Source organism: Moschus berezovskii, chromosome 6, assembly GCF_049115385.1.
Source record: "Moschus berezovskii isolate FMDL1 chromosome 6, NW_MosBer_1.0, whole genome shotgun sequence".
NCBI classification, from domain to species: domain Eukaryota; kingdom Metazoa; phylum Chordata; class Mammalia; order Artiodactyla; family Moschidae; genus Moschus; species Moschus berezovskii.
In genome coordinates this window covers 53779715-53793441 of record NC_142465.1, presented here as the reverse complement: position 1 = coordinate 53793441, position 13727 = coordinate 53779715, and the positions used below count along the sequence as shown (strand labels likewise).

Here is a 13727-nt window from a genome sequence, read left to right as displayed (position 1 = left end):
AAGCGATCAGTCCTGGGTGTTCATTGGAAGGACTGATGCTGAAGCTGAAACTCCAATACTTTGGCCACCTCACGTGATGAGTTGACTCACTGGAAAAGGCTCTGATGCTGGGAAGGATTGGGGGCGGGAGGAGAAGGGGACGACAGAGAATGAGATGGCTGGATGGCATCACTGACTCAATGGGCATGAGTTTGAGTGAACTCCGGGAATTGGTGATGGACAGGGAGGCCTGGCGTGCTGTGCTTCATGGGGTCGCAAAGAGTCGGACACGACTGAGCGACTGAACTGAACTGATCATCATTTAGAATTTGACTTTGCTTGACTGATGAAAGGACTAGCTTTTATGTCTTTTAAGAAAAATATGTCCACAAGCCAGTGATTCAGCTTGTGAACTTGTGGATGCACCATTCCTATGTATTTTAGATTTCTGTCTCTTTAAATCTAGGGTTTTACATTTCAGAGAATATGGGGCATAATGGCTCCTTTCCTGGGATTTCAATTCTCACCTAGCTAATAAGACTCTGATGCTGGGAGCGATTGGGGGTAGGAGGAGACGGGGACGACGGAGAATGAGGTGGCTGGATGGCATCACCGACTCGATGGACATGAGTTTGAGTGAACTCCGGGAGTGGTGATGGACAGGGAGGCCTTTCGTGTTGTGGTTCATGGGGTCGCTAAGAGTCGGACACGACTGAGCGACTGAACTGAACTGAATAGAGTGTTTTTGTTAAATTAAGAAATAACAATGTCTCAGAATTATTCTCATCATATGATACAGCATTATGATGTAGACATTGTTAGAAATTTGACTGAGTGGTTATTTAGAGAACTCCAGAGATTTGGTGTTTAGTGATTGAATGCCTCAGTTCAGTAGTTATACATTTGTCCTCTTTCCTCAAAGTTAGCTAACAACAGATAAATAGATGTATATAATTAGTCACTGAACTTTCATTTTAGCAGTGACTGTCAGTGATTCATTCAAATACAGCAACATGTTGAATTGTTTGTATTTAATGTGCAGGAGTCCAGATAATCCCTATTTTTCTCTCCATATAGGTCCGGTGCTTATGATTCTTTCCATAAGTGTTTTCTCCCTTTCATAACATGCCATAGAATAAAACAGCTTAAATCTTTTATTAAAATGGGTTTTTCCTGTTGATACATGAAAGGGGATATATTAATTTTGAAATAATCATAGGTGTGGATGATGAACCAAAATGACTAGACCATTTTTATTTCTAACACATGTGAAGCAAGCACTTAGACTTTTTGATTTTCTACACCAAGTCTTATGGTAACATCCCTTTATTTTCACATTGGGGTGAGAATAAGAGCAGGATCAATATTTGCCTTCCAGAACAGCAGATTTTTCCCTTATATTTTACCAGTCATCTAAAGGTAACCACAGTATAACCACTTTAATATTAATGATAGAATTAATAATAGGAACAGTAGCAGCAGTTATTATTCATAAGTATGTGTTTTATGCCAAACTGTTGTTTTTATCTCTGAGAGCAATTCTGAAAGTATATTGTTTTTGCATGTGTGCTTAGTCATGTCTGATTCTTTGTGACCCCATGGACTGTAGCCCACCAAGGCTTCTCTGTCCAGGGGGTTCTCCAGGCAAGAATATTGGAGTGGGTTGCCATTTCTTCCTCCAGGGGATCTTCCTCACCCAGGTATCAAATCTGTATCTCCTGTGTCTTGGCAGGCAGATTCTTTACCACTGAACCACCTGGAAAGCCCATTTAGGCACATTTGATTGTTTTTAGTCACATTTTACTGGGAAATTGAGATTCAGAAAGTTTAAGTAATTTGTCTAGTGGCTGAGATGGAATTTGAAGATAGATATCCTAAAAATTCACTCTTTGTACCATAAATTGTGACATAAGAGTGTTCTTTTTTTCTTAGCTACTAGGTTGATACTTCTATAATACTGGATTACTGTTGGAGCAATAAGAAATTTGTAACATGCAAAGCACGTTATATAGAGTTTCAGGTTTATTAGAATATACTGCTTTAGCATTGTTTGCATGTGATATAAAATACTTTATCTTTTCTTGGCCAGATGGATTATGGAACAAATGCATGTGGCGTGCAGGAAAATCCACCCAAAGACATTCAGATGATGGGAAGAATAAGATGACTATTTGGCCAGGAGTTTGACTCTGATGTTAAGATTTTTAAGCACTTTGCGGATCCCATGGTTTGACTATTTTTGCTGAAAGCAGAAGGGAGGCCATCTTAGTGATTGGCCTCACCTAGTTCTACAGTTTTTTGCATTGGTGCGTTAAATGTTTAAGTTATGCTGGTTGAGTTTGTGAAAGGTGCTATCACTCTAGTGATTAAAATCTTGTGATAACTGGAAAACTGAAAAGCATATATCTGAAAATGCCGTTTTCTGTCTTTAAAGAATCACTCTGTTTATTCACTTGCTTGGCTGCACTGGGTCTTAGGTGTGGCAGCGGGATCTTTGCTGCGTCGTGCAGATCTTTCATTGCAGGGTGCGGGTCCTCTGGCTGTGGCGTGTGGACCTCAGCAGTTGCGGCACACGGGCTCTCTAGTTGTGGCGCTTGGGTTCAGCCCCTGCGGCCGTCTCAGTAGTTGTAGCCGGTTCAGTTAGTTGCTGTGGCATGTGGGCTCTTCATTCCCTGAATAGGCATTGAACCCATGTCCCCTGCATTGCCAAGTGGATCCCTAACTGTTGGACCACCGGGAGAGTCTTGGAAATATTGTCTTTATTTTTAGCCTGGTCAGTAAGTACAGGAATTTTAGGCAGCTTATAGACTCATTTTATTAATGCGTCAGCCCTGGCATCTTGACTATTATGATTATTGTAATTAAATCTTGCTATCATAAATGCCTGGTAGAGACTTTGTCAGATCGGAGTGGTCATTGTTCTCCTCTGTCTGTGGCTATCTTCTCTGCAGTAGTACCTTGTCGTCTCTGGCAAGAGAAGGAATTTGTGTGACCCTAAGCTTGGGGCTTCCCTGGTGGCTCAGAGGTTAAAGCGTCTGCCTCCAATGCGGGAGACCCGGGTTCGATCCCTGGATTGGGAAGATCCCCTGGAGAAGGAAACGGTAACCCACTCCGGTATTCTTGCCTGGAGAATCCCATGAACTGAGAAGCCTGGTAGGCTACTGTCCACGGGGTCGCAAAGAGTCGGACACGACTGAGCGATGGAACGGAACGGAAGCTTGGTGTCACTGACATTCAGCATTTTCCATTAAGAAGCAATTCCCTTTGCTTTTTAAAAAATTATAAAAGTAATGCACTCAACCATTTCCCCAACAGAACTGGAGGTTTTTCCCCAACATAACTGGAGATGTATATCCCCATGAAAATTAGTACGTGAATGTTCATAGCAACTTTTTCTTTTTATCACAGCCCCAAAGTGGAAACAACTCAAATGTCAGTTAGTGGATGAATGGATAACCAAATGTGATAAACCCATATGTTGGAATATTATTCAGCCATAAACAGGAATGAAGTTACTAATTCATGTTACAACATGGATGACCCTTGAAAACATGCTCAGTGAAAGAAGCAGACTCAAAATCCACATACTTTATGATTCCATTTGAAATGTTCAGAATAGACAAATCCATAGAAATAGAAAATAGTCGTTGCTCAGACAGGACTGAGTGACTGAACTGAACTGAACTGAAGGCTGGCAGTTCGGGAGAACAGGAAGTGAGTGCTGATGGCAAGGCTTTTTTGTTGGAGTGATGAAAATGTTGTGCTGTTAGATAGTACACAATTTTGTGAATATACTAAAAATCATTAAACTGAGCAGTTGAAAAGGGTGACTATTTTATGGTATGTCAATGATATCTCAATAAAAAGTGTTAAAATATGTTAAAGGAACTTTGGAAAATACAGAAGTGTGAAAAAAATAGGAAAAAATGATTTTCTAAAGATGGTCTCTTAAATTTTTGAATTTTTTGAATTTTTATTCTACTTGAATAAAGATATGAAATTTTTTAGTATGAAGTTTTTCCAAAGTCAGTGTATTATATAATATTTCTGTATCCCGCCTTTTTCATGTGACATACCATAAACTGGTGCCATTGTCATAAATTATTCATAAACATAATTTTGAATGATTAATACTCTATTTTTCAGTCTACCATTTTTTTTTTTTTTGTTACCATCTTGTAGCAGTGATGAATCTCCTTTCAGTTGTGGGTACAGAAACTCATTATTTAAGCAATAAAGGAAATTGATGGACTTACCTAATTAAAAGTCCAGGAATGTGCTACGCCTTCATCTCTTAGCTGTGCTTTCCTCTGTATTAGATAACACCCAAATGACCAACAGCAGCTCCAACTCAGCAAACTTATCAAAAGAACAGATCTTTTTCCACAATTCTAGAAAGTCCCATAGTTCACTTTCCTTGACCTAGTTGGGTCACAGGCTTACTGAGAATCAATCAATCCTTTTTTATACATATGTAAGAAGGTGTTCGTGGTCATGTATGGATGTGAGAGTTGGACTGTGAAGAAGACTGATCGCCAAAGAATCGATGCTTTTGAACTGTGGTGTTGGAGAAGACTCTTGAGAGTCCCTTATACTGCAAGGAGATCCAACCAGTCCATTCTAAGGGAGATCAGTCCTGGATATTCATTGGAGGGACTGATGCTAAAGCTGAAGCTGCAATACTTTGGCCACCTCATGCGACGAGTTGACTCACTGTAAAAGACTCTGATGCTGGGAAAGGTTGGGGGCGGGAGGAGAAGGGGACGACAGAGAATGAGATGGATGGATGGCATCACTGACTCGATGGACATGAGTTTGAGTGAACTCTGGGAGTTGGTGATGGACAGGGAGGCCTGGCGTGCTGTGGTTCATGGGGTCGCGAAGAGTTGGACACGACTGAGCGACTGAACTGAACTGAAATGTGGTTTAGCACCTTTTCTTCTTACTATTTGTCTCTAAGTAAAAGATTGTCTCCTTTTTCTTATAGATTTGTAGGACTTCTTTTTGTATTCTGAATATGAGTCTTTGTCAGATATATGTGATGGAAATACCTTCTCCCACTCTTCTGGTTTGCATTTTCACTCTCAAGAGTGTTGTTTAGAAGGAATCTATGTATGTTCTCCTGGGAGTCATTCTTTCCTCTCTGGAATCTCACCTGCTGCTTTGTGTATTTGGTCAGATTTCTGACATGTTTTGTTTAGTAAAGTTGCTCTTCCTGGGGTGTACTAAACCTAGTGATTTTTTTGAAAGCTTTTTTTTTCCCTTTTGTTTTAATATACTGAGAAAGAAATGGGAATGTTAAGATCAATTTTAGGAGTGGTGTGTGTTATTGTTGTTATTGTTCAGTTGCGTCTGACTCTTTGAGACCCCATGGACCACAGCATGCCAGGCTTCCCTGACCTTCACCATCTTCCGGTGTTTGCTCAAACTCATGTTCTTTGAGTCGGTGATGCCATCCAACCATCTCATCTTCTGTCATCCACTTCTTCTCCTGCCTTCAGTCTTTCCCAGCATCAGGGTCTTTTCCAATGAATTGGCTCTTTGCATCTGGTGGCTTCAGCTTCAGCATCAAGCCTTCCAATGAATATTCAGTGGTGTGTATATTAAATAGCTATTCATTCTGGAACATGGGGAGAGGATTGTAATAAAAGGAGATGGAGCAGTTGAAAAATAAGAGTGTCATTCAATGAACAAGAGTCCCTAGTTTTTATGTAGTCCAATTTACTAGCTTCTTGGAGGGCCAGCTTCAATGGGATATGATTTGTGCCGACACATGGGGCCCGTGCTCATTAGAGCCCCACACTTGATTTAATGCTCTGTTGTTGCTGTTTATGATTTTCAGGGGTCCCATAGATTACAAAACCAGTCCTGCATTTATAGCTGGTGCTTTTTTATTCTCCCATTTTATTTTCAGAAAGTTTTAGTATTTTGTTTTCAGATCTTGAGTCACCTAGAATTGATTCTTTTTGTTTGTGGTATGACATAGGAGTCAAATTTCATTTGTCCATGCTGCTGCTGCTGCTGTGTCACTTCAGTCGTGTCCGACTCTGTGTGACTCCATAGACAAGCCCACCAGGGTCCCCCGTCGCTGGGATTCTCCAGGCAAGAACACTGGAGTGGGTTGCCATTTCCTTCTCCAATGTGTGCAAGTGAAAAATGAAAGTGAAGTCGCTCAGTCGTGTCTGACCCTTAGCGACCCCACAGACTGCAGCCTACCAGGCTCCTCCATCCATGGGATTTTCTAGGCAAGAGTACTGGAGTGGCTTGCCATTTGTCCATATGGGCATCTAATTACTTATCCTAGTTTATCAGAGACCATCCTTTTCCCACTGCTCTGTGGTGCCATTTTTGTAAAAATTTCTATGTGTGGTCTATTTTGAAACTTTTATTCTGTTTTGTCTATTCCTGAGCTAATGCAACACTGTCTTAATTATTGTATTTTATAGTAACTCTTGCTATCTGATAGTTGGTTCTTACATCTTGTTCTTCTTTAAGATTGTTTTATTATTGGCTTTTTGGGGAGAATTGACATCTTTACAATGGTGAGTTTTCTGGTCTATAAAGATGGCATTTTAAATTATTATTTATTATTATTCCAACTTATTTGATATTTTACAGTTTTCTATGAATTTTTACTATATTTATTCTTAGGAAATTGAATTTTCTTGATGCTGTTTAGAATTGGTATCTTTTAAGAAATTGTTTCTAGTCCTCTTCTGCACATGAACCTTATATCTAGTAATATTACTTTTTCTTTTGTTATTTTTAATAATTTATCTGTAAAAGCTTCTGTTTTTTTCTAAGTGCAAAATCTTTATCACCTGTGAATACTTAGTTTTATGGATTTCTTTACCATCCTTTTTTCTCTTGTGTATTGGTTAGGAACTCGTTTAATCTTAAATAGAAGCAGTGATAATGGATGGAAATTTTTGTATCCTTTTTTAGATTCCACAAATAAGGGATGTCATACGATATTACTCCTTCAGAGTGCCTCTTTTTCCATTCTTTAGAAGAGATTGTGTAAGACTGGAATTATTCCTTTCATAAATGTTTGGTGGAATTCACTGGTAAAATATTTAGGCCCTAAGTTTCCTTTGTAGAAATGTTTTAAATTATGGATTCAACTTTAAAAATTATAGGATTATTTGTGCTCTCTAATTCTTATTCTATCAACTTGGGTGAGTGACATAGAATTTGCCCCTTTCATATAACATTTCACATTTACAAGCATAGAAATTTTAAGAAAAATTTTGGGTCTTTTTAGTGTTTTAATATACTAGAACAATATCACTGATTTAAATAGAATTCACTTACCACTTAAAATATTATAGAATGTATCACCATAGAGAAGAATATTCTAAAACATATATGTATATTAAAAAAATAAAAGATGATGTATGTGGATATCTACCTATCCAGATTGAGTAACAAATATTACTGACACATTAGAAGTCTCTGTGTGTTCCTCCCTGGTTGAAATCGGCTTTCTCTCCTGCATTTGTGTTAATTATTCCCTTGCTTCTCTTTATAGTTTTTCCCACCTCCTGTACATATTCATAAATAACATATAGTTTTAAAGAGCTGAGTAGCAAGCCCACCCCTACTTGTGAAGGGAAAGGATAATTTTACCTCTGGAAAAGCTCTGAAAAGCTAACCAGTTTCTGGGTCACAGTCTGATGAATTCACTGGAGCCCCTTCTGGGGGTGTCAGAGGGCAAGCTTGTAAGCGGGTCCTGTAGCATTTGCCAGGACTGTAGTTTGGACTAGTTGCTGAATGATCAGCTAAGTTAGGGGAGTAGACTACTACTTTTTTTTTTAATTTACTTTTTTTATCTAAGGATAATTACTTTACAGTATTGTGTTGGTTTCTGCTATATATCAACATGAATCAGCCACAGGTATACATGTATCCTCTCCCTCTTAAACCTCCCTCCTACCTCCCACCCTGTCCTGCGTGTCTAGGTTGTCACAGAGCACCTGTCTGAGCTCCCAGTCATACAGCAAAATCCCCATTGGCTATCTATTTTACACAGTAACGTATATGTTCCCATGATACTGTGCCCATTTGTCCCACCCTCTTATTCCCCTACTGTGTCCACAAGTCTGTTCTCTATTAATTTTTGGCTGTGCTGGGTGTTTGCTGCTGTGTGCAGGCTTTCTTGTTGCGGCGAGCGGGCACTACTCTCTAGTTGCAGAGCACAGGCTTCTCATCGTGGTGACTTCTCTTGTTGTGGGGCATGGACTCTAGGTGCATGGGCTCAGTAGTTGCGGCCCAGGCTTAATTACTCTGTGACTGCTGCTTATTTTTGATTTGAAGCCCACCATGGCTTTGCTCCTGCTCTTAGAAGTAGGTCCAAGCAGAATACTTTTGTGGGTATGGAGGGGAGTGGAGAATAGGCACTTCATCAGCGCACTGAGATAAGCCCAGGTGAGAATCTGGGCCAGCTCACCTGGGAATTCTTTCCTTGAGTTAGAAAGAGGATCCAGTAGCAGGAAGCATCTTGTGTTGACTGCAGTCCACATCCCTGTGACTTGAGCTGCTGCTCCACTACGCACTGGCCGTGCCGTGTCTGAAGTACACCTGTCATCTTGAGATCTCTCTTCACTCTTATCCTGGAGGTTGTCTTTGCTGTGTTGGATCTCTTTCTTCTTGTGTCCCGTGTTTTCTCCTCATTTTTTATATCATCGCCCATGTCCCCTTGAGAAAGGATGCCTATGAGGTCAATTTCCGGAAACTGTGCAGGGATGGAAATGTCTTTATTGTATCCTTGCTTCGATTGACACTTCTATATCTGCTCTGTTGCCTCCTTGTTTTCATTGTTGGTCTGGAGAAGTCTGAAGCCTTCTGATCTGTCATCCTTTGTACTGGACTGTTTATTTCTCCTCGTTGAAAGCTTGTGAACTCTTTGTTCTTGGCCTTCTGAAATTCATGGTCAGTTTGCTTGGTGTGGGTCTATTTTCATCCATTGTGCTGGGTCTAGACAGGCTTTTTCAATCAGGCAACATGTCTTCCAGTTCTGGAAAATTTATGTGAATTAATTCTTTGCCTTTCCTCTCTGCTTTTTTTAAAACCAAGTTTTACTGAAATATAGTTGCTTTACAGTGTTGTGTTAGTTTCTACTGTACAACATCTTCTATATTTTTATTTTTCTTCCTTTTTCCTCTTTCTGGAATTCCATTGTTTGGCTGTTAGAGGATCTGAACCATTTCTGTAATTTTTTTTTTAATTGGCCAGATATTCTTTTAATGAGAATTATAAAAGACCAAAAACATTTTTTTTGCAAACTGCTTTTTTTTTAAACAAATGATTTGCTTTTAATTACACATACTGTGTGAGATGATGCCTTCTTTTGCAAAACCAATGAATACAAGAACAAAATTTAAACATATGTAATTTGTCCAAGATGTGTGGGGGGAGGGGGAGCCTGAATTTTTTCCCCCAGTATTAAAAAAAAAATCAATCAGTACTCTCTAGCTTGACAAAGAATAAGTTTGAAGGTATGACTGAACTGGAGAAGAGAGGGAGGCCATTCTGTAGCTGCTTTAAATAGCTCCTGATGCGTCTTCCGATGTTTCCTTTCTGAAACCCATAGCTTCACAAAATAGTTGAATTTAAAATATTTCTAATAAACTGATTGATGGGGGAAAAGAAAATATGTATCAAACACATGTATAAATTTTACCATCAACAACTATGCATATCAATAAGACACTAACTGTAAAAGGTACAAAAAAAGTGAGGAAAACCCTGAATTACAGAAAAGAAAGTCAAATTTATTTAATGAAAAACTAGAATTAATAAAAATTAGCAAATACACACACACAAAAATATACACATAGGAGCAGCACTATGTATTGACTCACATAGGGGAAAAGCAGTGGTCCAAGACCACTCAACATGGCTTTTCAGTTAAAGGGGAAAAAAATCCAAACATGTACACACACACACACACAGGCACACAAAAAACAAGAACCCAGTATTTTTCAACAATATACTCAATGTAAAACAAACACAAATTCAGAATTATTTTACAGTGCTTCCTTTCTTAATACAAAAGATACCCATCTTGGGGATATATATATATATTTCAGAGGCTTGCTGTTGACTTATTTTTAAATATATTAGTGTTATTACATTAAATATATCGCATGTTATTACATGTATTTAATGGCCTTTCCTTTTATTTACCATCATGTTTCTAGCTTCCACCTACCAAAAATTTCTGATTGGTAGGCAGACAGGTGCCTTATTCTCTGAAATTGAATGCAATGGTTTTAAACACTGGCCAGAAAATGTTTGATTGCCATTTCAACACATGGAAATAGTTACATTGATGCCTAAATTGCCATTTTCTGCAAAAAGCTGTGCAACTCTGGTGTCCAAGACTAGGCAGTCGCTGTTCATAATGGCTGTTGCAATTCCCTCGTGAATAGAGCGAGGCGTGGCTTCCCAAGTCAGTCGCCGCCTCGGACCATTTAGCTCAAGTCGATAAGCGAAGTTTTCGGCTTGCTTGCGTGTTCCTATCAGCTGGACAATCGCAAAGAATTGCTGGTGACCAACGTATTTTTCCTGTTTCTCCAAGACTAATATGAAGTGGAAACCAAAACAGGACTGCATCATCACCCAGTCGACAGCACCGGGAAGATGAATGTCTGTGGCGAGGAAAACTATGTCCTCTCCCTGCAGGGTTGTGATGGATTCATGCTGATGCATCAGATGCGGTATTACAGCATCCAGAGAGCCTTGCCATTTGCAGGAAGCACCGGGGCACGGACAGGAGTAAGGCCTAAACTCACAGAGCTCTTCGTGGTCTGCTTTTTCTGTGTGTGGCAGAGTTACTTCACATCCAGAAGAGGCATATTTGCAGGGGAAGAGGACTGAACTGGCCACTTTCTCCATAGCCAAGTTGCGAATGGATCCCAGCGGGTCGCGGCAAGTTGGACAGCAGGAGATCTTCGGGCGGCAGTTGCTACAGACAAGATGGCCGCTCTGGCACTGAAGAATGGGTGGCAACACATAGTCAAAGCAGATCGGACACTTAAAGAGGCTCGCCCAGTCACTGTTGCCCGAAGCTGTGCCGGTCGGGGCAGGCACGCCCTGGGAGCTTCCAGCGGGTAACGCTGTGGCGGCCTGGCGGCTCATTTCTGTGGGCGGAGAGGGCGCCTCGGCCCGGTCCTGGCTCAGACGCCGCCAACCGCCGCCGCCGCCTCTTCCTCAGGCCGGCGCTGTCGGGACGCTCCGGGTCGCCGGAGAGTGCGCCCCACAGCGGCCGCCCCGTCTCCCCGCTGGCCGCTTGGCGCGCCGTTCCTCTGGCGTTCCCGTCGGACACCACACAGGCCTGCGGCCGCCATGGAGGCGCGGCCGCCATGAGGAGGCGCCCCCGCGTCCTGGAGTGGGTGCGCTGTCATTCTCATTTTGTTTCCTGTATCTGTTATTTTGCTTTCCTTTCCCAGAGGTGATCTCAACTTTATTTCCCAGTTCTGTTATGGAGACCTCTTTGGGGCATTGTTATTTGAATGTTTCATGTCTATATCCAGTATTCTGTACTTATCTCATAGATGCAATATATTTTCTTATTGCTCCAGGGATATTAATGATGGCAACTAAAACAGACAAACAGAAAACAGCCATTTGGAGAAAATAGGCTGTACAGGGAGGAAAAAAATTTTCAAAACTGCTGTTCGAGTTCCCTGAATACTTGGTAGTCCTTGGCTGTCTGCTCTTAAATGTGAGGATATAAAAGAATGACTTGAACTCTGTCTGAGCTCACCACTAGGGCTTATGGGCTTGGAGCTTTATGAAGGGTTATCTGGATGGGCCCTTTCTTATCCCCTAGCCCAAGTCAGTGTCTTTAGGTTTTTCTTGTGGAGCTGGTGAGAGGCCTCAGGGAAGAGTCTCCTAACTTCTTGCCTGGGTGGAAATTTTGTGGGGATAAGAGCTGGGTCTCTGCCTTCAGCACTCAGGGTGCATATGGTCAAAGAATCCCTCTGTTTTAGGTTGATTTCTCACTCTTAGCTGGTTGTCCAGCAACGGTGTTTTAACCCTTTTCAGGGACAAAAACTTCAGTCTTTTTTGTAGGGATGGTAGAGAAGTAAGTTGGGCTTTCCAGGTAGTGCTAGTGGTAAAGAACCTGCCTACCAATGCAGGAGACCTAAGAGACATGGGTTTGAGCCCTGGGTTGGGAAGATCCTCTGGAGGAGAGCGTGGTAACCCACTCCAGTATTCTTGCCTGGAGAATACCGTGGACAGAGGAACCTGGCGGGCTATAGTCCATGGGGGCTGCAAAGAGTTGACCGTGACTGAAGTTACTTACCACACAGAGGGGTAATTGACCAGCCTCATGAAGTAGAGGAGAGAAGCTAGGGAGTCAAATGTTTTTCAACAGTTTTCTCCCAATTCTCCTTATTAAGCCTGGCTGCCTCTTTCATGGAGTATGTGGTGTAATAGAGTTTGGATTTCAGCTTTCCCATGTCATTTTGGGATCTGGCTTTCTAGGATCTGCTAAGTCCATTTCTACTTGTCTGTATGTTTTTTCCGCTTCAAAACTCTATTGCTATTGTCTATGCTGCTTTTTTTGTTTGTTTGTTTGTTTTACTTCTTGATCCTTGTTGGTTATGATAAACAAAGATCTCTTAAATGTATTTTTAGTGTGATTTTGATGGGGACCAAAATTAGTTGGGACCAAAATTCATTGGAAGGACTGATGCTGAAACTCCAATACTTTAGCCACCTGATGCGAAGAACTGACTCATTGGAAAAGACTCTGATGCTGGGAAAGATTGAAGGCAGAAGCATAAGAGGACGACAGAGGATACGATGGTTGGATGGCATCACTGACTCAATGGACATGAGTTTGAGCAAACTCCGGAAGTTGATGATGGACAGGGAAGCCTGACGTGCTGCAGTCTATGGGGTTGCAACGAGTTGAACATGACTGAGTGACTGAACTGAAAATTAATTGGAGTATTTTTTGAATCTTCCTTAATCCAGATGTGTGTGCTCCTTTTTCATAAGCTCGTTTGTTTTGCTAGGTGGAAAGAAATGAGCATTTTTTCAACTTTATTGAGATTTAACTGACTTAGTATGTAGATTAAGGTAGATGTGCCTTAACTTTGGAACATGGTTGCAGAATTGTGAATTTTGGCATAAATCTGATAACAGATTTAGGTAATGTCTTGATATATGATTAACAGCTTGGTCTGCCCTAAAGTTACTTAGTAAGACTATGACTAGAATAAAGAAAGTAGCTTCATTGCTTACAATATATTTTAACAACAGTTTCCTCTCATATTCTTTAAGCTCTTAGTGTCTTGCTGCTGAATTATTTTTTCATTTTGTCTTAATTTACTTATCCTTATTGGAAATTTGTAAAATGTTTGAAAGTACTGTATAGCTTTGGAATCTCTCACTTCTGGGGAGATTCTTGTGGCTTTGAAAGAAAAAACAGTAGCTGTTTCTTGTGACCTCATCACAAAGAGAACTGGTTTTTAGAGGGAAAAAACCTGAGTCTCAAATTCATAATAATTTAGAGCTAGAAGAGAACTTAAACATGATCTCTGTTTACTCCCAACCTTAGGGCTGAGCAAAGCGAGGTGTGGAAGAGTTAAAAGTGTTACTGAATATAATCTGAAAAACAAAGAACAGAACAACAACACAAAAACTGAATCACTATGCTGTACACCTAAATCTAACCCAATATTGTAAATTGATTATACTTCAATTAAAAAAAAAGCAAAAAAAAAAAAAAG

At 40.6% G+C, this 13727-nt stretch overlaps 2 protein-coding genes across 4 annotated transcripts in view; one reads left to right on the top strand and one right to left on the bottom strand.

Moving 5' to 3' along the window:
- Positions 1-13727, top strand: part of TBC1D30 (TBC1 domain family member 30) — a 94112-nt gene that overhangs the window by 7620 nt on the left and 72765 nt on the right. The window lies entirely within an intron of this gene.
- On the bottom strand, positions 10288-11121 carry LOC129536227 (E3 ubiquitin-protein ligase SIAH1-like). Its single transcript, XM_055395010.2, has one exon. It carries the CDS (start codon positions 11119-11121, stop codon positions 10288-10290), a length of 834 nt encoding a protein of 277 aa, XP_055250985.1.

Excerpts from the sequence above, each read along its gene's own strand:
- LOC129536227 (XM_055395010.2), bottom strand. The coding sequence starts at position 11,121 with ATGAGCCGCCAGGCCGCCACAGCGTTACCCGCTGGAAGCTCCCAGGGC.